The 23,751-nt window shown below is 34.9% G+C and overlaps 1 protein-coding gene across 2 annotated transcripts in view; it reads right to left on the bottom strand.

Annotated features, from left to right (window-relative positions):
• Positions 1-862: 862 nt before the first annotated feature.
• Positions 863-23,751, bottom strand: part of exp (expansion) — a 79,461-nt gene continuing 56,572 nt past the window's right edge. For both annotated transcript variants that reach the window (XM_066296770.1, XM_066296771.1), the window contains exons 4-9: positions 14,941-15,013; positions 7,505-7,865; positions 6,461-6,690; positions 2,453-2,546; positions 2,187-2,390; positions 863-2,129 (exon numbers count right to left, since the gene is read on the bottom strand). In XM_066296770.1, the coding sequence (XP_066152867.1) occupies positions 2,017-2,129; positions 2,187-2,390; positions 2,453-2,546; positions 6,461-6,690; positions 7,505-7,865; positions 14,941-15,013 (1,075 nt within the window). In that variant the 3' untranslated portion in view covers positions 863-2,016. The remainder of the gene's footprint in view (positions 2,130-2,186; positions 2,391-2,452; positions 2,547-6,460; positions 6,691-7,504; positions 7,866-14,940; positions 15,014-23,751) is intronic.

The raw sequence follows: 23,751 nt of genomic DNA, 5'->3' as shown, positions 1-23,751 counted from the left end.
TGAGGTCTATATTTCAAGAACCGTTGATATGAAGAAGAATGTCATATGAGAGATCGACTTGTTTTAAGGTCTTCTACACGTGGCCGTTCTATACTTACTGTGTCGCAAATCAGTTTGTATATAAGGTCAATGTAAATGTGCTATACGGATATTCAAGCCATGCGACCACTCTTAAACTCATCAATTTTTCAAAATCTCAATCAGGTCTCCTATTATCTTTAATCAGAATGCCTAAATAGAACCTTATTAAATTATCATTATCATTATACAAGGTGTCCGGAGATGGAATACAAATTTATTTGTAGTATGCCAGTGGTCGCACAGTTTCTGAAATTCAAATTATATATTCAATTTAAAAACTTTTTCTTCCCTTGCATTGTTTCTGTATGTCTAAGAGGTTGTCAACGACTCAATTTTAGACTAATTTAACCAATTTTGGAAACTTCCAGGGAAATTTTGCGGACTTGAGTGTTAATCTCTAAAAATAAGTCCAAAATAGTTAAAGGTTCCGAAAAAATGTGGAAGAGAGAAAATATTCAAAATTGAAGAAGTAATTCGAGTCACAGGAACTGCCGGGGGCCAATGGTGAATCACATTAAAGCTACGGTGGGAAAAGGAAATGTGACTCTAGAAAATTTCAACAATGATTAAAGTCTGGTTGTGTAAAATCCTTTAAAAATCTGATACTATTTTAGAATAACGAAGCCCTTGTGTTATCATTAATAATCTTAATTTAATTCAAGATTCCAAAGTCCAAATTTCAAAATTCCAAGATATTTGCACGGCATTTAACGGCATCCTGAACGTGTACTAGAGGGTATAGAGATAGCATTTAATTACATAATAAATAAAACTAAGGAAGAGAATATCCATCACCACGTATATTTAAATATAAATTAAAAAAGTATGAAATGAATATACAAACTTTACAAAAACGTTATTAATACGCCTAGGAGATAAATATGATCGAAACTGTGCAGCAAGGATTCAAATAATGGACATTCATGATTTACCTTACATTTACTAAATAAAAAAGTTCCATAAAAGCTCCGACAGATATGTAGGTACAGAAAGCAATATGGAGAAACGTTTAAATATGAAGCTAAAATGAGCATTCATTGAAATGTTTACTGCACTGTTTGGTTCTCGTTAATGTTATAAGTCTATTGTAGATCATAACGACGTTATACGAAAATATATGTTATTATAACATACCAAAAAAGTACATTATGAGAACGCACCATAGAGAAATAATAGAAGAGGATTGCATACCCTACATGGAGAGGCAGAATCAAAGAATAATTCTGACTTAATTCTCAAAACTATCTTCATTTCTGAGTCTTCCAGTATAAGAACCTATTCATATTACTATGTAGATAAAAAAATCTGAGTATTCTTAGAGTTAAATCTAATATTATAGAGTCTTAAAAGTAATATTGCCTTTTCTTGGTTTGCTTATTGTTTTACATAATAATTATTTACAAAACTCGCCTAACTTCTAGTACATCGTTATGTCTATTTTAGTTAACTTATTTTAATAATGCTCTACAAAGAAGCTGAGTTTTTTTGTATATCTCATGAGTGTTATTCACTCTTGAATAAATGAACTTACAGGAGACTTTAGGCTTGTTTGTCATCAGATAGGTGTATGTGTTTGTAAGCGCCTGATTTAAAAATAAGGGTAGGACCCTTAATTCTTACACTATAATATCATAAACGGATCTATATGTAATACGTCAAATTTACATAATGGTCGAATGATATGTGTTTATTTGTATCCATAGGGGTTGTTAACAGTTAATCCCAATTAATTTGATACGTACGTGTTTATCCAATTAACTCAAGATCAAGTTATTAACGAGGTCAGGTGCCAAAGGTGCATTTCGGTCTAAAGGCGCCTTTGTCACCTGTTATGTGTTCCCTTTATGGATAAATAGGTACATCATTCAAGGCTACACTGTAAGTCATTACGATGCATCCGATAATAAACTGAGAACATTATTTCAACAATATCTTTTAGTCCCATTCACCAATAAACATTGTCCTAGGTTGAGCAGGAATATAGTTCCTTGTTGGTATAGGTAATCGTCCGTATATTTGATTATAGGGCGATTCTAAGGCGTCCGAGTCTGAAATTTATACATTAGCACCATAATTCGTGTGATGTAACTACACTTAGTTCTTACCAATTCCACTTTCATAGCTCCTCGCATGCCACATGGAATGCTGATGAATAGGATGGTGATTCATGTGCTGGTGCATTAAAATCTGCTGGTGTTGTTGCTGTTGGGAAATAGAATATCTTTTGGAAGGTATCGACTCTTTGTTGGCTTTGGATTTGGCCACAAAGTTTGGCACTCTGGCACGAAGACCACAATAGTATGGATCATCTGCAAAAAAATCGTGGCAATTGATTTAATTGTCCTTTTCGAGCGAAGGTGGTGTTCCATACCATACTTCTTGCTGTCTTTTGATTTGTCTTTATGGTTTCTAGATGTAGGGAAGGCTTTTATCACGTTCTGTTCCTCCTGATCATCATAGTCAGGCTGTAATTAAATAACCATAATCAGCTTGATTGCACGAACACTAAGGTCATTTTGTTGAATAAATATGAACTTGTGGCCTGACACGTTGAAAAGATTGAAACTTGATATGTTAGCCGTAAAACCTGGGCCTCACCCTCGAGGTAAAAAAAAAACCATCTGGGTGTTAAAGTAATGTTTCGCCGGCAAAACAAGGCGAAACCAAGTAACCAACAAGGCCCGTATCGTGAAACATCTACAAAATAATTTAGCTTTGTATACAACCACAATAAGTGATATGTACTGTTTATTCGCCAGTCCTTTACTTTACCACAGCTTGTATTGGCATTTTTCCGCTGTCTAGGAATTGTTTGCGCCATTGGATAGGTGGTTCTTTATTGGTACAACTTATCAGTACCGAGCGATTCATACCTGGCTGAATTCCGATTTTATTTTCACACTTTGTACCACGCAACAACAATGGGCCATAGTTTGTCGTCGAGAATTTCTTCTGTTTCTAAGTAAATCAAAGAAAACGGTTGCCGTTAGCTAATCAGTCTTTGGTTACCATGAAGCCTCAACATGATACGTTTTTGTTAATGTAACAATAACGGTTATTTATTAGATCATAATGGAGCGTAAGAACATACGGGAACGTCAAAAAATCGTTTCAAATAAGAAAGCCGAACACTGAACAAAACCAATTTCCAAAAGGTCATCAGCAGGACATCGGGTTTGGGCATGGGTTCCGCATATTTTTCCACAAGCGAAAGGAGCTGCATTGTTTGCTGTAATAGTTCAACTTCAAATTTCAACTATATACATTGGGAAGTGAAATAACTTGCGAAACGACCTTGCTTTTATAGTAAATATAACGTGGAAACGAGCTAAGCCATTAAAATAGCGTTGTTTACACATTACCTATGAGGCGTCAGCCGAAGTTCTTTATGACCTGAGCGTGATTACTGAGCTGGCCTTAGGCAAAAAGCATTTTTTGATTTGAGAGTCAAATTATCAAACGTAGAGCATATAGAGCTTCCTAAATTTAGAAGAACCTACTAAGGCGACGCAAAACCGAGTCAATAGGTGGTTGTTATACAGTTAGGTAGCTATAATTAACGGAAGATAGTATCGGTAACGGCCTGGTTGGTAAGTGCGTCCAGCTATTTATGTGTTTATTATAATGCAGTGGGCGTCTCTATACAGTTTAAGTTAATTTGAGACCTAATTAAGTTCGCTTTAGTGGAGGACGATAGGACAATAATTTTTATATCTCAGTTAAATGGGTAATGGTGTCGCTTGAGGAGAATTATACGGCCCCATAAATCTTCGACTTATCGTTATTCTTCAGATGATGAAGGAACCCAAGATCTGTATCGTTGCAAAACCGCGCAACTTGAAGCATCTTTACGTAATCGCCAAGCTTATTCTCATCACATCACCATTGGTGATCTAGATACATAAACTTGATTGCTTTGTTCCTTTTTGAAACTTTCCCAAATCGAAAATCAATATTTCACTATAAAAATCAGTCATAGGCTAAAGAAATTCCGGGTTGCGAAACTTGCTTTTTCTGTCTCGTGTTTTGTCTTGTGTCCCAACGGTTTTACAAGCTACCTTGATACCGTTTCAATACAAGTAGATCGAATTTCAAGGATTTTATTGATAAATGTTGTGGTGAACGTATCCGCCCAAGAAACGTATGTAGCTTTTGGAATTTGTTCTTGGTAATGATACGATACTGCTATGGGATTTTGAAATATCACAATGATTTTTGATAGTGTCAAGCATCAAATTGTACGTCAATTCTTCGTTATGATTGCTGCAGATCAAGAGACGAACAAAGTTACTTTATAAATGATAAATGATAGTAGTTTAGTTTGGGTTCAGAAGAATGCTATTCTCTCTCACATGCACGGTGACCTGTTGAGAATTTTCTCTTTTGGCTGGTGCCATTTTTTGTCTGAAGTCAATAAGACACTTAATTATTCTGTTTTGTTTGTTCGAAGGTGTCGCTATGGCTTTTGATAGAGTGAAACATCAGGTTGTGCCTCAATTCTTCGTTATGTCTGCTGTAGATCAATGGACAAAGTTACTTTACAAATGATAAATGATAGTGCTTTATTTTGGGTCCAGAAGAATGCGGCTTCTTACATACGTGGGGGAGACCTGTTGAGACTTTTCTCTTCTGGCTGGTGCCATTGGTTTTTTCTCTGAAGTCAATAAGGCACTTCTTTGTTGTGTTTGGTTTGGTCAGCACGCTCTAAGACTTATGCAACCACCTTTGGCGATTGTTTACAGGCGAGAATAATTAATCACACTTTCGACAATTTTCCAAGAATTCAGATTCATTAAGAGTTTACACGTTGACGAGGCTTCATGTAATGATTCGCTTGGTATAAAACATTTGTCTAATAACTCAGCCATTCATGTTAAAGCACCCAATTATAAAAAAGCTCTGACAGCTGATTACCACAGGTGAAAACTATTTCATCGATGGTTACTATTATATTTGAAACTAATTGACCGAATTCCCCTAATGTCTTGTAGATTTCACTTTTCTATGGTAGGTAATAGACTTCCAGAATCAAACAGGAACCGTATTATTTTTTTTCGAAAAGACTCATAACACTCATTTCGCAATACCTTCAGTCAATATTCATTTCCCTCACATTGGTTAATTTAGCTTTAATAGTTGTTATATAAGTTTTGCTTTCAGTAGGTCGCAGTATGTTATATTCCCACAATTGAAATCACATTTCCTCCATCTACATAATTACAAGTTGGTACTTATAATCAATGGTTTAAGGCGGGTATGGTTAAAATGTCACCAGTCATATTATTGCATTTCAGGAAGAAAATTCTTGATGAGGCAGCGTTGGGATAGACTCGAAACTGGTTTCGTTGCAGCCTTTCCGGAAATATTGGTATTAAAAAAACCAAAGTGGCAGCTTCGACATTTTTTTAAACCTTTATACATTATCGATGCATCAAAAATAATATCTTATGATTTTTTTTCCATTTTTTAAAAGCTATAAACAAGGCAATTCGCAGAATAAATAAATATTGTATTCTCCATTGGAAAATAAACCTTTTCATTTAAGACAGTTTTTGTTGCACAGGATGTTTGAAAAAGTTGGCACAAAATTTAAGGGGGTAAAAGGAGAATGAAAAATAATAGAAAGGTTCCTATAAATATTCGTCCGGCGAAGCATCGTTACTGGCATATAGCCCTCCAAAGCGGTCCTATCATTTGCATATTTTTGAAAATAACTTTCTTCCTGATTAAAGATAACGAAATGAAAAGTGCAGGTAATAATCATACCATAAGGGTTTTAAAACTACTATAAGCTCCACGAAAATCGATTATAAACAAGGGTAGTTTTTAACTATCCTCATGTATAATCGATTAAATAAGGATAGTTTCCTAACTACTCTTAAAAGACATTTTTTGAATTTTTTTTTCATTTGCTTCGTCGGATCAATGTTCGTTGGATGCAAAAATGATATTTTTGGCTCTATTTTTACATCCTTAAGTTTTGTGTCAACTCTTCGAAACACCTTGTATAAATATTATAAATGTAACTAATAATTCTCGAAATGCAAACGTTATAAGCTTGGGATAGGCTAAATGATATGTTGCGAAGTAAAACTATTCCATTGAATGTATGTCATAATATCTATTAGATACAGGTCTTTTTGTATCTTAATGGCTGAAAATGTAAAAGTTTCGAAACACCTTGTACTGGCTGGCAATGCCCCTTGTACTAACTATGCGAAATCAATTTGGCCCCAACCATTCCGCCACTGTCAACATCATTTTCACAAAATTAAACAAATTACCCCGAAAGCCCCTTTTCACTTCAATGCTAAATCAAACGTTCCACATTTGCATTAATAAAATTAGGCACCCTAGAGTATTTGCAAGTCGTACTAACCTTAGGTATATCGTGATACATATCTCTAGGTGGTAACTTCGGAGGTTTATCCCCTCGTCTTTGCGCATGTTGCTGACTTTGAAGTAAAAGTTGCTCCCTCGTAGCTGCAACACTCCCCGTGGCAAATCCAGAGCTTCCAGAAGATCCACTTCCATTTCCAGCGATGCTGTATGGGTCCTCGTCAGGAATGGGTATACGGGGGCGATTTTTAATGTCCATTGCACGGTGCACTGCGGAATTAAGGTTGAATTGAAAGCCATTGACGTAACAGTGAATAATTTCTTAACGGTAGGCCAAGGTATGCTTTAAGAGGTTGCGCTATCGAGGGAACGTTTGTTGTTTGTTCTTATTGTTTTCGGTTAAAATTATATCGTTTAACAATGATGGTGATCTAGCGTACAATTTTCTTGAAGTGTTTGGTTGAAAACAGGTCACAAGTTACTTAGATTTAATGTCGAATAGCGCAAGAAACATGCAGTTACGACGCTTCTGATCTTGCATTAATTAAGTGTTGATATTAGCGAATTAATTGATCAGTCGCGTAACCATTTTCAAAAGGTCACTCATAAATCTCAGAGTGATTATAAAGGAGCTTTTGGACTTTATCAACGCTTAATCATAATTCCGATCTTTTAAATTAAACATGTAGTACCTATAAGCGAACAAAAATAAACTTTAAGGTCAGTCGAAAATGGTTTTGCTCTTATATTCATTAAGAGATGTGACCATTTTTTAGTTATTTTTTTTTATGAAGAAAAATTAGACTCGGAGTGGGTTTATTAAAATAAATACTTCTTAAAGATGGATCTGCAGTATAACGTAACAATGCTCCGGAGAGATGGCGATGCATCGTAACCAATTCATTTTCATCGCAAATCACTCGACACAAAAGAACTTGTTGTCGTTTACAGCAACACCTCATTTTTTCCCTCTCGGCTACCACAAACATTCCAGAACTCGCTTTGACATGGGGCTCAATTATTGTTAATATCGAGTCACGTCTTGAACATAAAGGACGCATAAACTGGAACAACTCATACGTACCAGGAGGCAATTTCGATTTCAGCATATCCATAGCCACAACATTAATAATAAGAATCCAAATGGGACACTCCAAAAGTTCAGACTCGTTCTTTACAAACGCTATTGCACTAAGACACTGACATTCCAGTCTTCGACGATCTGGATACGCCCTCCTCAATTCCCGATTCACGTTGGATTGGAACTTCTTCATGTCAAACAATTTGACAGGCTTTTCGGGGTCTAAGGCGTTATTTGGAAGTTTTAAAATCTCATTTCCTATTGCGTTTTCATCGTCCTGGCCTGTGTTTTTGATGTAAACGTTGCATTTTGATACCCGTTTTATTAGAATATTTCCGGCATCGTCCATTTTTATTTTGACTCCCTGAAAGAAATTAGGTGTATAAAATAACAACTTTGAGGGGTGATTATAAATAAGAGTAGTTTGAGGGACATGTTGAACTTTTTGGAGGTTTATTTTTTCGAATAAGTATCTCAATTAACAATCACGGGAGTTTTGAAAATACTGCTTAAGGCACCTTTGTAAGACCACCGATATTTCAGGATTCAATATCAAATCATCGTCATATATTAATTATTAGATCAAAAGAAAAATTTTGCACCTCTATGTTCTTTGAACGCGAATAGTTTTGTTATTTACAACAGTAGAATATACAGGGTGTTTTTAGTTACGTGCGCACCGTCGGTAACTTTATTATTATTACCGATACAACGTCGATCAGATTAGCAAATTTGCAGCGTTCTTACCGCTGATCGATAGGGTAAAAACAAAAAACCAATTTGAATGTGGCGTTTAAGAAAAAATTATGAGTTTTTTATAGAATACCTCGTAAATTCGCACATCAGCAACAGAACATGAAACGCTATACGCAACATTGGCCTAAAATTCAAAGTAACCCAATTATCAGTACATTCTTCTAGCCTATTGACTATGTATTGCTGCGAAATACGATTCAATTTCACTTTTTTCATTTTATTTAAACAACACTATTGATACTAAGTTGTATGTGAGGGTTTTTGGGGTAAACAATAATAAAGTTGTTCATAGATGCATGTTTTTAGGATTAAATATTTCTCTATTTGAAAAATGAGCTTTATCGTTGCACAAAATGCACCTTAAAAAGTTCAAATTTTGCCTACTGGTATCTACAATCCATCAGCGAAAGAATAACCTCTTTTTGATGTCACCAGGTAAAGATGTTTGTACTGGTCACTATTTAAAGGGTACAAATATATATTTTTCGAATTCTCTAAATTGTATATGACTTTAAACCACCCTTTTTTTGCTAAATCTCCGATTGAGTTATTTTTGTACGCTTCGAAAATAGCATTTACTCCTACTTCTTCATTTATAATAAATTGTCTTTAAGTTTTAGTTTTCACAAAGACTCTTTCATTACACCTAAATTTTCTCTACAATTTTAGGAAATAGCCTTTCTCTGGTTGATTAAGTCCAAAATACATTTGGCCATATTGTTCCAGTGCTCGGGGGCTATTTCCTTCTTAACTCAACATACGTCTCTAACATGCTGCATTTTTCTAAATGAGTGAACATTCTTTTAAATAATAATTTAATAATTACTATTATGTATAATAATTAACTTCAAAGTTAACTTAAATTTAATACATTAATTCATTAGCTTGCATTTTTTGATGTGAGATTAACTTACAATGACGAATGGAATGAAGTTTTTATTTTATTGTTAGACATAAACAGTTAACTAATCTGAAGGAAAAATGTGCTGATAATAGGGTTCTTTTCAACTTTAAGTCGATATTGTGTATGGTTTTTTTGTTCTGTTGAGAATTTGCCAACGTTAGAGTAAAAAACTACAGAATCTTTCATTAAAACACGTTTTTCTAATGTTTTCATTAAGACCGCATTTAATTGTTTTTATGCTTTTACACTCTTTAACAGCGGGGGAAAATTCTACTAGTTTGCTGGTGTAGCCGACTTTGTATCTATAATAATAAAAAAGTTACCAATGGTGTGCACTTAACTTGGAACAGGCTGTAGAGTAAAATATTTCTAGAATGCACATTCAATCATTCATGATTGATGTGAATTATGTACGAAGTAGCAAAAATTGTGATTAATCTCCGAATTCATTAATTCAAAGTTTTTAGGTAAAGTAAAAAAAACTACGCATTTTGAAATTATTATGCAGGTCGAGCTATTTAAGTTTTAACCCTGGTCTCCATTTTCCTATACCGAGTTAACCACGTGACGTCCTATATCTCTTGAATTTGATTGAAGAAAATATAAACAAATTTCTAAAGGTACTACATATCTAACTGATCAAACTGTGACGATTTTTTAAAGCTAAATATTTAACATTCGACGTTTTCGATATTTTGAAACTGTCATATTATACAGTGAGGGGCAAAAGTATTGGCACACCAGAAGTTTTAATATAAAATGATTGATTTTGGCACAATAGTTAATCGCAAAACAAATGAAAAATAATTCATTTTGAAGCTCAGGCTTTAAACTATTAATTTCCCTTACATTTAATATTATATGATTTTCTAACAAATATGTAAACTATAGAAATCTATGTACAAAAACATGGATACACTTTATATATGTACATAAAGAGTTTTCTTGATCCACAAATAATTTTTTTATTATTTTTTATTCTTAATATGCGTTCTTTGCATGTAGGCACGAGTAAAGTTAAAAATATACGAGCAATCTATTGGTAATTTTGATAGTAATGGAACGCAAGGGTGAAGAAAAAACTATTAGTAAAAGAAAAACAATTGTAAACTTACGTAGAGATGGTAGATCTTATTTAGATATTGCAAGTCCAGTAAAGAAGAGCCGTTTTACAGTTAGAAATGTTATAAAAAGATTTGAAAATAGTAATGATATTTTGAATCAACCCAGAAATGGCCGCCCGAACGAGTTGCCTACACAAGAAGAGAAAAAAGTAGGCAATAAAATTAAACTTAATCTTCAAATCAGTGCATCAGAAATTGCTTCTATTTTAAGAGTAGAGGATTGTAAAGACGTTAGCAGTAAAACAGTACGCAGGACCCTTCATCGTGCTGGATATAGAGCTAGGGTAGCCAGAAGGAAGCCCTACATTAGTAAAATAAATCAGAAGAAGAGACTAAATTTTGTCAAGAAGCACATTGATCAGAACAACCAATTTTGGGACAACATATTGTTTTTCGACAAATCTAAATTCAACATTTATCAGTTCGAGAGTAAAGTGTGCGTATGGAGAAAACCAAACACAGAACTCAAACAACAAAATCTTCATAATACTGTCAAACATAGAGGTGGCAGTGTCGTGGTATGGGGGTGTATAGCTTCAACTGGTGTTGGAAATCTTATCTTCATCAATAATGTGATGCGTAACATCGTTTATCTAAGCATTCTAAAAAATAATTGAAAGCAGAGTGCTGAAAAGCTTCAATTAGATCGCGGATTTTATTTTCAACAGGATAATTATCCGAAGTATACATCGTAAAACAATGGATCGCATTTAATGTTCCTCACGCTTTAAATACTTCTTCATAGTCACCAGACTTCAATCCAATTGAGAATGTTTGGAATAAATTAGGAAAAAGAATAAGGAAATATTACATTTCAAGCAAACTAGAGCTGAAAGAAATTTTACAACGAGAACGGGAAAATATACAGACGGGAGATAAATTATTCGTCCGCCTAGAAATAATGTAAAATAATGGAGTAAAATCCAAACCACTTAAATTTATTTGACTTTTATTACAAAAAACAAAAAATACCGTTCATATGCGAAATACAGTAATAAAATATTCAACATTAACAATAAATGAGACATTTTTCAAAACTGATGGGAGGAAAATTATTCGTCCATTAAACTTTTTTTTTTTAACATATAGAATCAAATTTTACTCAAAATTTAATACATTCAATGCCAAGACGATTAGCTGACGTAATAAAAAGAAAAAGTCTTGATACAAAGTATTAGTTGTAATTAATTTTGCATATAACTAAACTGCGCTAATATTTTCGTCCATGGATTTCTGTAGTTGGTTTACACATTTGAAAATTTATTTTGTTAGAAAAATCATATAATATTAAATGTAGGGGTAATTAATACTTTCAGATATGAGGTTTAAAATAAATGATTTTTTATTTGTTTTGTTATTTGCTAATGTGCTAAAATCAGTCATTGTATGTTAAATCTCCTGGTGTGCCAATACTATTGTCCCTCACTGTAGGTGTCGTAATAGGCCTAGCATCATTAGAAAACCTCCAGTTTTCTCTAAACCCCACAGTTCAACGTATATGTATAAAAGAACAAGAAGTTTTCCTGAAAGAATCAAATCCCTAAAGATGCACATTTTCCTTGAATTTTCCTAAAAGATTCTCAATGAATTTAGTCAACCAACATCTAGGAGGCCATGAATGCAATGCGAGCTCGCGCAGCATGATACACACGGCACGACACTCCGAGTCTCGATTGTGCGATTTCATACAAAAACACATCACAAATATGGATATATATCCGGCTTTCAATCGAGTACAACACCCATAACACTTGATTTGTCCATATTTTTGAGAATTCATGTAGATTTGCCAGTCCTCGAGCTGATATTTCTTTCGAAAAATCGCGCATTAAAGTTGAATATTTATCAAAAATCGTATCGTCACTGAAAGCAATAATGGCCGAAAAAAAACAAAGGAACTCCGACCTCCAGTGTTTTCTCAGCCATTGTCGCTGTCACGACGCGATTTTTGTTGATCATTCAACTTTAGTGGGTGGTTTTTGGCAAAATATCAGTCCGATGTCTGATAAATCTGCATATATTAATTTAAAAAAGTATGCACCAAGTACTGTGACCGTTCTTAGTAGAAACCCCAGTGTATTTGTGATACGGTTCTACAAGAAATCGCGTAACCGGGACTCGAACTATTGTACTTTATGTGTCAAGTGTTTCGAAAGTGTTCCTGGAATGAATAATTCTGGTTAGCTGAATCAAACCTGACGCCAGGTGAGGATTTTGAGGCAAATTAGGGTGAGTTTTGGACTATATTCGCAATTATTTCAACAAACTACCACGAGATGTCCGTAGTCGATTTCCGTATTCTATTCGACTATATGAAAATAGGTGCAGATGAGATGCCATTTGTGTGAAATTTTTTATTTTGTCACCTTACTTGTTATTCTACTATATCCATTACTAATAAAATTAAAAACAATATTTGCGAGACGAAATATCTTTTTTCTCGTGAAAATATCTTTGAGAAGTTCTTCACTTGACTACATATATCTTATCGAAATGGACACTCTGTCGATCTGCGCATGCTTCGCACTGTATTTACCTATTGTTATTCACGATTTAAAAAACGTGGTAGCCTTCTAGTGAAAAAAAATATGCCTATTGAATCGACATGTAATAAACTATTATTCGCAACAGGCCAATTAACAGAATGTTGACAAGATTACGTGGTGTCCATTAAATTTGTTTACATTTCTCAGTGTTTCCACAAGCAGTCAATCAGTAGTTGAAATAGCTGTTTTTTGGCTTAAAATTAATAGGGACTTTCGGAAATGATGATCTCAAATGGGATTGACTGGCTATCGTCTAGAATCAATCCCATTCGGTGAAAATTGGCAAATAAAAATCAATCCAAACCAAAAAGCATTCAAAGAGAATTTATTGTCATAATGAAGGTCCCTGAAGATACCCGGAATCCGTAATAAATACATAAAGATGGTTAAATTATGAAGAAGTTATGCAATGAGTAACACAATAAAATGCCTTTTTGCAAATTGAAAAATTTTCAGTGGCTCCGGTTTTGTCTTGAAAAAGAGAAAAATTTGTAAAACCTTTTATCTTTCCCAACTTTGAATGGTGAGTCTCGAATTTGGACTATCATGTAGAAACTATCGAGATTTGCATGTTTTAATAGGTCAGTCAATAGCTACTCAAAAATCCGGAAGTTTACAATGGTATACCCCGGATATTTTTCGAGATAAGGTGATTGCCATTAACAAAATTTTTGCATGGTAGTTTTTTCTCGAATAAATAAAACCCCCAAACTTTCTCATTTTTAATTTTGTTTAATAACTTTGTATTATTTTACCTTTTTAGGATACTTTTTTGAGTAGATTACATTCACCCATGTCAATTTTTTGCAAATAATTGAATTTTCCAAATCCTAACAGGAAATTGTGTTTTTTCTGTAACTCGTATATAAAAATTGCTTCGTTAGGAAGGCAATGCTTTCTTTTTTAAACGAAGTGTAAGTGAAGTATCATTTATATTATGCTTAACAATTCGGAAAAAAACTATTTTGTAGCAGGTGCCTGTTAGTATGACGTTAAAAAATACACAGAACATTGGAGCCACATTTGCCATTTAGTTTTACAATTAATAATTATCTGAACACTGCTAGAAACATCGATATTCTGGTAAATACTTTCCTATTATCAATAAAAGCATCTCTCCCATCGTATAAGAGAATGTTCCTTTCAAGGCAACTACATATATTGTAGTTGTTCAATATGTATTCAATTTGAATAACCTCTGACGTATTTTTAAATGTCATAGTCACAGTAACCTACTATAAAGTGTATATATATTATTAAATAATTTAATTTAAAGAATTTTAGATTCCCAATTCACGAAAATTATGTCAATTTGCAGATATATGAGCCTCAGAACGTACAATTTCATATATTATTATTTAATTGAAGTATCTATGTCACTTTTTACTGTGCATTGAAAACATGCAAATTTGACGACTCTGTATAGGTACACCCGAATTAAATTGCTTTGAGTCGTACGCATAAGTTTCATACTTTTGTCGAAACGATCTTAACACTGGGTGCTAATTAGTCTTATGAAGGGGCTCGTTTCAAGCAGTGGTAAATAAATCTCTCATTTGCACCTTGTTTTCTTATATGTTTTGTAGCTTCAAAATAAACGTTCAAAAATTAACATTTATTAGTAAAACTATAAACATAGCTTTGAATATTATATCTAGTGGTACAATAATATGATCTTTGACCTGCTGCTGACCAGATTTGTATCCGGCGGCTTTGTATGCCTAAAAAGATAAAATTTACATAGTTTAAAAAAGGAAGCCGCGTTTATGTCGTTTAGCGTTTCATGTGTAACGGTTTTATAACGACAGATAGAACAGTACATAGATCTAGATTGGCCCCTTAGGTGTACTTATATCGTGGTAATTGCTAGGTAGTAACGTACTACCAACCTTGAATGGCTACTGCCCACTGGTTGGCGTCGCAGACTCGGCACTTATAAACAAAAGTACTAATAAATATAATTAAACGGAGCTTTAAATTAACCGGGTACATGCCCAGCTCATTGTCAAGCAGCACGCAACATTTTGTAGCATATTTTTAGGTTTGCATTTGGCCTAGTAGCCTTCATATAGCATTCCTTAAGCTGGATATCATTTAAATATTACTTACGTGTCCTATGTGCCTTTTAAACTCTTCGGTCTTATGGTCTCGCATTGGGTTGTCGAAGCCGCACAAGCCAATTCTGAAAAGAAAATCAATTTTGACAAACTGAATTATTTTCCTTAATGTAGGTCATGACATTACGCCTACAATCGTACACATGGATGCCTCCTAGCTGTAGATGTACCTAATGGAAATATACACATATTGTGAAAAACTAATTAGCAACCTTATGAATGTGCAGCATCGACTCGTGAAGAAAAACTTTGTAAGGAATTTTGATCTTTAACATTTACAGATGATGTTTGTTGCGTCATACATTTTGCTTTTTTTGGATGTAAGAATTTATGCTTTATTTTCCGTATCGATAGCCACTGAGATTCCGAGATGTAGCGTTCGTCTTACAACGGATAGTTTCAACTCTCTTTCCTTGACAAAGTTACGCGATTCGTTAAGCTAATTTGCTTGCAGATTTATTTTTCCGAGTCGAAAGTTTGATAAAATCTTAAAAGCGATCTAAAATAGTAGCCGAACGTCTTTATAGATCACGTTTGTTATCTGCAAGACGTATTTTTAATTTTTCCCCATTGCTTTATCCATAGAACCATCTCGGGTAAACACTTGCTCCCTTTAAAGGGGATCGATGTTACACATTTTCAAGTTGTCTCGTCTAAAAGGTCTTTTTGTCCAATTAAGCTATTTGAATTGGTGATATATCAGTAGCTAAATAGTTACCACGCGGTATTGAGAAAAAAAGAAGCTCAGGTATCGGTTCAAGTGCAAAGCAGACGACCTTGTGTAATTGCCAAGGCGTCTTAAGCCATAAGCGGGGGAACCGCTGTATCCTAAATAACGTCATCTGACAGGTTGGGTTCTTTCTTATCGCGCGCATATGTTTGTCAAAACTGTTAAAAACAGCAAATCCAGAATCCCTAATATAGAAATTGTTTTAACGTTATTGTCAAAATAGGTTGCAGTTGCATTTCAATAGTGCATAACTAGGGAGACCGTTCAAATTGAGAAATAGTAATATCTTAACGACTTAGTGTCTAATAGTGTTCGAGTGAAAGGGCCATCAAAATGTGCTAAACTCTAATAAAAAGCGATAAAAGCATTATACGTTTTTTTGCGCCATGCGTGATCTGTAGTAATTGGGAAATAATTATACTGTGGGTATTACGTATGTATGGGTCTGCAGCAATATTGGTTTGCAAAACCGAAAAAAAAACTGCAGTAATTGTAACAGAACGGACACGAGCATTAAGCTTAGATTTCTTTATTGTGCATTGCAGAAATCTATACCTAGTATGTAGATCAGAATTCCTCGTATAGCATCAGACCAAGGCTGTTTCACGCCCACTACCGTTTAGACAAATCGTACCTTTTCAATTCCTTGTAATTGAGAAACAATGAACTTCGAAGCACCATTGCTGGTACAGGGTGTACACCTCGACTAACCGGAAACAATAGATCAGAAATGTATGATAGTGAAAGCTCATTTTGTTTGCTAGCAGTTTTACGAAATGTGGTCGAGACAAAACTTATTCGATAGAACACGCTCTATAAGATCTATCGATTCATTTTTTTTTTCATAAATTACCCCCGTTGCCGAAAAAGAATGGCGAAGAAAATAAACGGGCAAACATATTTCTTGTTGACTTCAAATAAAGTAATTTCAAAACTCATCAGGTACTCAGGAACTTTAGCTAAGACTTGGGAAATTGCTCTAAATACCTCTAAAAAAAGGTACCACACATTCTATGTTGCTATTAGAAAAATGAACATCGATCATAACATATGTCAATTAAAAAAAAAAACGAACTTGGTAGAATGATGGACGACGAAAAAATTATTCTGTTTGTTGTATATTCGATGTTTTTATTTGTTTTTCGGTGTTTATTAACTTCATTTTCACATTGTGTAATGACATTTGAACCCAACTTTCGCGAATAAAACCTACAAGAATAACAAGATTCTGGTCAGAGTGCTTTGGCAATTTTTTCCATTTTTGTCTTTTAATTTGCATTATGACTGTTGACGTTTTGTTAGTGAGGCTAATAATCTTAAAAAAAGCTGTACAATCAGTAAAAATTCACTCACGCCAAAATCAAAAAATGTATTTGGATCTTTTCCTGTAAAAATCCGACAAATTTCATTATAGTTTTGCAATCATCAAATTCAACATCCTCTCTTATACAGGGTTTTAAATAGTGTCTCTTAATAGGGTAGTAAAAATCGCAAAATCAGACGACTAGTGTATAAAAAATGTTTTTCCTTTTTTCATTTCAGAACTTCCAATTTTTTGCTAATTTTTTTCAAATTTACGGTGTACTTTTTATATAAAAGTTCACCTTGGACGGCTCCTAAAACTGAGGAAAGTGCTTTCGTGTTATATCATAATTGACACGCTTTAATACATGCCTGACAGTTTTTTTTCTTATATAAAGGAAATATAAGTTCGACAAATTGATTCAAAGAGTTAGAGGTGGCATTCTCTGGAGTATCACGCTCCCCAATTGACATGTTTAGTGGATGCGTATCGCATCCGCAGTTTTTGTTTGATGAAAATATGTTTTACAATATTACCCTGTAGAATAGCATTGGGGTCTCCTCAGTACTTTGGATGTCCAAATTTAGAAAGAAATACTACATTTTAGGCCTCAATTAAGAGGTGTCAGTAGATCTCCCATATAAATTGAAGGCAACGCTTAGATATACCACACTGTACAATGTCATCGATATGTCCGCAATAATTTTAAAGTAAAATGTTAATTGGAATTTCTAATAATTGACAAATTTCAGTAAATATCGCTAAAATTGAAAGGGCCGGAAACAAGAAAAAAATTTAAACTTTAGCGTGCTTAATCTTTGTTTATATGCGTTTTTCGAATTACGTTTTTTTATGGTCGTTTTATATTATTTTCTGGTTCTCTCTAAAATAACAGTAAAGGATTAAAATTGAACCACTCTGCATACCGTAAAAGACATTTACCAGCGCCGCTCGTCGTTAAATCCAGGAACTACTGGGGGAAACGTTTTTACCATATCTCAGGATTTGTCCTAATGCAGTTCCTCAACAAGATGACGTACTTTTTTTTTATTTATAATTTTATATTATAGTATATAGAATTATATCCAACGTTTTACCTTAGCCACCCAGATCTCTAGTTTCCACCAATCGAACACGTCCGGGAAATTATAGGTAGAAGACTACAAAATTTATCCCATCTACCACAAACGCAAGCGGTCCTTTATCATGCCGTACAAATTCTTGCTTGGACACAAACATACAAGCTTGGAGTGAAATACCTCACGAGGACATCAATCATCTCATTAGGTCGATGACTAGACGCGTTTCGGACTGTATCGTCTGGTCGTGGAGGACCGACCCATTACTTAATTTTTCTCCAGATTGTAACACTCGAAATTCTTTCACTTCTTAAACATGAACTCATCTCGGTATGAGAAACACGAATACCAAAAATTATTTTTGGGTACGCGTATTTGGGAACGAGAAATTACGTAATTCTTGTTCTGCGAAATTTCCGATAGTACCAAACCACTTTACAAGTTTTAAGTCTCCACTTCAGTATAACAATTGTGATCCAGACAATTTACGAGGCGTTTTAAAAGAATTTCTTTCCAGATCGGTATCTATCAAGCTCGATATTTTATTGAGCTTTTCAAAATAGTCTGTGGGTTTAGTAGATACGTATAGGTACATATAAAGTGGATTCGTTTAGCATACGGCTTTGGTATTGAGCGATAACCCTTTTTTACAGAGGTGTTTTTTATTGGAATTTGTACTTTAAAGCCGTACCCATCTGTTTGCGGACTGCAAACCCACAAAATGCGAAACAATTATATGACAAGGTTGTCAAATTAATAACAATAAGGAAGAGGTTAAGTGATATGTGGCTAAACACGTAAACCGGACATTCAACATAGAATTCCGTAGAGTGAGTAAAAATATAACGCAGACCATAATCTTCGAGAATACCTTGAGAACAAGATTATCACTAATTATAATTTTGATGATTGTGATGCTTGAGGGCATAATATGATATTGTGCATATAAATTAAACCGCGTCTGCCTTGAGATTTAATATCTGGCCGTTAGATTGCTTGTACCCTTATTTAGGCCACTTTCTTTTAGTTCGAATAGACAATTAATCTTTTGCGAAAAATATTTTGATTTTTTATTGTTCATGAAGAAGTAGTAAAACATACAGGGCGTTCTCAAAGTTGAGTCATTTATTTTAACAGCTGATAGAGCTCGTAAAGGGAAGTCGGTGCACCAGAAATTGTTCATATAAAAGTCGCAGAATAAAGCAATAATTAACAATTATTTAGAAAAATTGAAATTTAAACACTTTAATACAAATCTGATTTTTTGTCGTTTTCGACTATTGCGTCGTAAAAACATTTTTTTAGTGAAAAATTGTTTGTTTACTACTGATATCGGGTGTGTCTGTTTTTTTGTTTTGCGGGGTTTACAGTGAAATTTTCGATTCGACCAGTGCTAAATAAATTCGTACAGTAGTTCGTGTATTACTTTCAATTTGTGGTTGTTTTGGGCAGGAAAAATGGCATACATTCATAAAAAAAAATGAACTAGTTGACGTAATATCAACTTACGGGGTGTGCCAACAAAATGCAGCCGCGGCATGTCGCTTGTACGCGGAAAGGTTTCGTTTGCGAAATCATTCGGCTCCGCGAGTGGAGGAGGTAACGCCGGAAGACCGCCTCCGCGAGAAGTGGCAGAGATTGAGGATGACATTATAGAAATTGTCGAAAACGACCCAACAACGAGCACCAGGTCCATAGCAGCTCAAGTAGGAGTTGCTCGTAGTGAAGTCTGGAAAACTATAGGACAAGAACAATTTTATTCCTACCATCATCAACGGGTACAAGTGTTACAACCCGAAGATTATCCTAAAAGAGTTGACTGTTGTCAGTGGCTTTTACATGAGTATAGCATAAATGAAAATTTTACCAAATTAATTTTGGCTACCGACGAGGCTAAGTTTACAAGAAATGGTGTGAATAATTTCCACAACAACCATGTGCGGGCAGTAGAAAATCCGCACGCCGTGAAAAGAAGTGATTTTCAGCACAGATTTTCGGTAAATGTATGGGCTGGCGTAGTAAATGGCATGCCTATTGGACCTTACTTTTTACCTAATCGGCTGACAGGGGAACATTATTTAGCCTTTCTTCAAAACAATCCGCCCGACTTATTAGAAGATGTTCCTCTAATGGTTTCTACATGGTGGAACTCCACCACATTTCATACGAGAAGTTCGCGAACACTTAAATAATGAGTTTCCTAATAGATGGATAGGGCGGAATGGACCAATTTCTCGGCCTGCACGCTCCCCAGATTTAACGCCCCGCGATTTTTTTCTATGGGGCTATTTAAAACGGTTAGTTTATGACGATAGAGAAGGAAATTATGTGGAAGAACGACTACAATACCGCATTGAAAATGCTTGTGATGTTATTTGTGGACAACGGAATTTTATTTTCGATGCATGTAGTCACTCATGGGCACGCCGAGCAAGAATTCGCATTAACCGGACAAATGGTGACAATTTTGAACAGTTTTTATAGAACAGAATGCCTTTTACCGGCGAGCATGGCGTAATTTTTAATTTTTATTGCGAGTTGGAGCTTACAATCTAATATTATTTAACTCTCTTATTCTGCAACTTTTATATAAACAATTTTTGGTGCACCCACTTCCCTTTACGAGTTTTCCCAGCTGTTAAAATAAATGACTCAAATGTGAGAACGCCCTGTATAAACAATTTTTGATAGACCGACTTCTCTTTACGAGTTCTACCAGCTGTTAAAATAAACGAGTCAACTTCGAGAACACCCTGTATATTATTTAAATTTACTTAGGTAAGAGGCACTGATTAACCGGGCGTACTTGCGTTCCTGCATAAAGCGATTTTATAGGAACTCCGACCAAAAACGAGTAATTTTTTTAATCCGTTTATACCATATGTTTGATTTGGCTCACATTTCAAAATGAAATCTCATTTTTGCTTCGTTTCCTCAATGATCTGCGTTAAGTACTCAGTGTGCTCAGCTTGTGGATCCTGCTTTCGGTTTTAATTAAGTTTATTACAGTGTTATAGATACAAAATACAAATAATCCAATGGTCTTTCACCCTTGATGGGCTGGGTCGTGAGTAATATCACGACCCGGGGAGTTTTCCTTGCATAATCGACCTCAAAATCGCCGTTACTGCGTCATCAATCGAACCCGCTTCAAGCAAACATTGCCGCAGTTGTTCGTTGTCTACCTACAGCGAACAATCCGTTTCATTTTGAGTATCTGTAATAATCAATTGGCAAATTTCGATTTAGCAACTTTATTATTTATGTCACACTCATTATGCTGAAAACACTTTTGTGCGAATGCCAAACATTCCGAACTTTCTTTTATAAAGCACATTAAGTTTCAAACCGAGGGGACTCCACTTTAATTTCGGTTTATTAACAATGCCAGAATGCAACCTGTTTGCGAGATAATAATCGGATTGTCAATTTAAATTATCGTTTAAGCAGAATTTATCCATTAGCAGCACTTTCTGGGGCTGAAAATAAGAAGACAACTGAATATATATTTTTTTTCTTTTTTTTTTTTTAGTTAATTGATGAGAAGTTCGTTAGGGTTATGGATGAGCGGACGCCCTTGTCATTGGTGGCGATCTATAAATTTGTCAGGGGTAAACATTTTAAACGCATAATTTTGCCTGCATCTTTTTAGATGGAGCTCCACATATCCTCGATACGGTATTGGTGCATACACAATGTCGCTTTGGAAATCAATAGTCAGACTATCTGCGATCAGTACTTTTACTTTCAGCTCGTTCAGCGGTCGTTCCGTACGTTTAGTTCGTTCTCATTTTATGAAGACAAATTATTTATCTACTGCCTGCTACAATGATATGCTAAAACAAAATATAGCATGTAGTACTTTATATGGAATCGCGTACCGCGCTTTGTGGGTATTGTCGAAAGGCAAATAAAACTATAACAAAAACTCCCAAGCAACCAGTTCTGACGTATTATAATTGTATAACGATAATGCCTTATTAAACAAATAACCCTTCTTCTTCGGAGTTTATTATTGTCCTTTAAAAGGAATTGACTGTCCTAAATGCGAAACGATAAATCGAACAACACCGCAGGCTCACGAGATGAATGATTTTTCAGTCAAGATCGAGTTAGAACCATTTATGAAAATTGCAACTTGCCGGTCGGTTTCTCCTATTCTATTGCCCCCGTTTAGCTAGTAATGTCAACAGGTACACGGCGGATTTTCTTGCCGCATGTCAGTAAAAGTAGGTGCATAGATATTTATGGTTAATTGCATCATAGATATATTTCGTCGGTATTAATAATGCAAGATCAAAGACGAGTGGCCACTGCTTTGAGGGGTTGCGTGCATTCTCTTAATTCGGGGTTTGCATTATCCGTAAAATTAAATTCGATTTAGATGGATTCCAGTAAAATAAACCGGTCTCTTCGGCGAGATCGCTCAATTTCATTTGTAAAAGTGAAAGCAAACTTCTGAATGTAGAATGTGTCTTCTCTTATGCGGCATGTGTGTAGGTTACGTACACATGTCAACAAGAGAGCCAGGGCCCATTCATAAACTTATAAATTCAAATAGAAATTCCTCGCAGCATTGTTTTCAGTCGCCGTAATTAGTGCGTAACCATTCTAGTGTGTTAAGGAGAGCGCAAATTTCATAGAAATTGCAACCATGAAGGACCAGCATAGTCAACCGGAACTGCTTTCCTAGTTCGAACACCAAAGGTCCTTTATACGTCAGGAGATTGATTAACGATCCAAATAATAGCGAAAACCCAAACCAAAGGCAATAACTCGTGCACGCCCTGCAAGCCGTGTTTACTCGCCAACAAGAAAAAAACTAAACAGGCTATAACTGTCTTTATTGAATAACTATGCCGTAATCAGCTAGCTGATTAGGCAGTGCATTGCGTACTGCTCTGTAGTCAAATTTATAATACATTGTTTTTCGAAATCTGATCTCGACTGTGATTGGCCGCGACTGACTACTAACGAAAGCAATGTCTGCAAGGTCGCCTAGATTTTACCCGATCAAATTATTCTGTTTTATTAGTGGCTTTTGCCACTAACTCTTTTAGATAAGCCTTTGTCCATCGACTAAATAATTCCTGTATCGTTAGCATACCGATAGGGAGAGGCTTCTTTTTGAATTCCAATGTCTAAATCTGCCTTCTGCATCGTTGTTTTTCGCGAGATTACACGAGATTCAATTATCGATACGGAACCGAACTGTATCGATTAGGAAATATTTTTTTTCTGATACTTTTGAAATCTTCTAAGAATCCCTACATATCAGATGTAGTAAAAAAGGCTGTACAGATTCCACAGGGCTTATAATTCGCGAAATATCATAGGTTTCAAACGCTCATTTTTGTTCTCGCTACATTCATATTGCTGCAATATACAGGGCCTTCCGAAAGCCGCGAAATGCCACTGACTATCTATTTTCCGAAGCCGTAGTTCCTTGTTATATTCGTAAACTTTTTCAATCTTGACTATCACTAACATCACGACCAATTGAGGATTGCTCTGTTCGAATTTGGCTGCCTAATTTCCAGCCATTCTGTATAATAAATATTTAAAGTATGGTACAGGGTTTCGCGCTTATTTGCATGTTGATGTCTCTTTTGGATCTCGTTGCTTCGCAGCTTTGAGTGTCGGTATCTCAAGAATTTCTGGAGTAATTGGCTTACATAACGGCTCAAATTA

Source organism: Euwallacea fornicatus, chromosome 26, assembly GCF_040115645.1.
Source record: "Euwallacea fornicatus isolate EFF26 chromosome 26, ASM4011564v1, whole genome shotgun sequence".
NCBI classification, from domain to species: Eukaryota; Metazoa; Arthropoda; class Insecta; order Coleoptera; family Curculionidae; genus Euwallacea; species Euwallacea fornicatus.
This window is presented reverse-complemented; position numbering and strand designations above follow the sequence as displayed.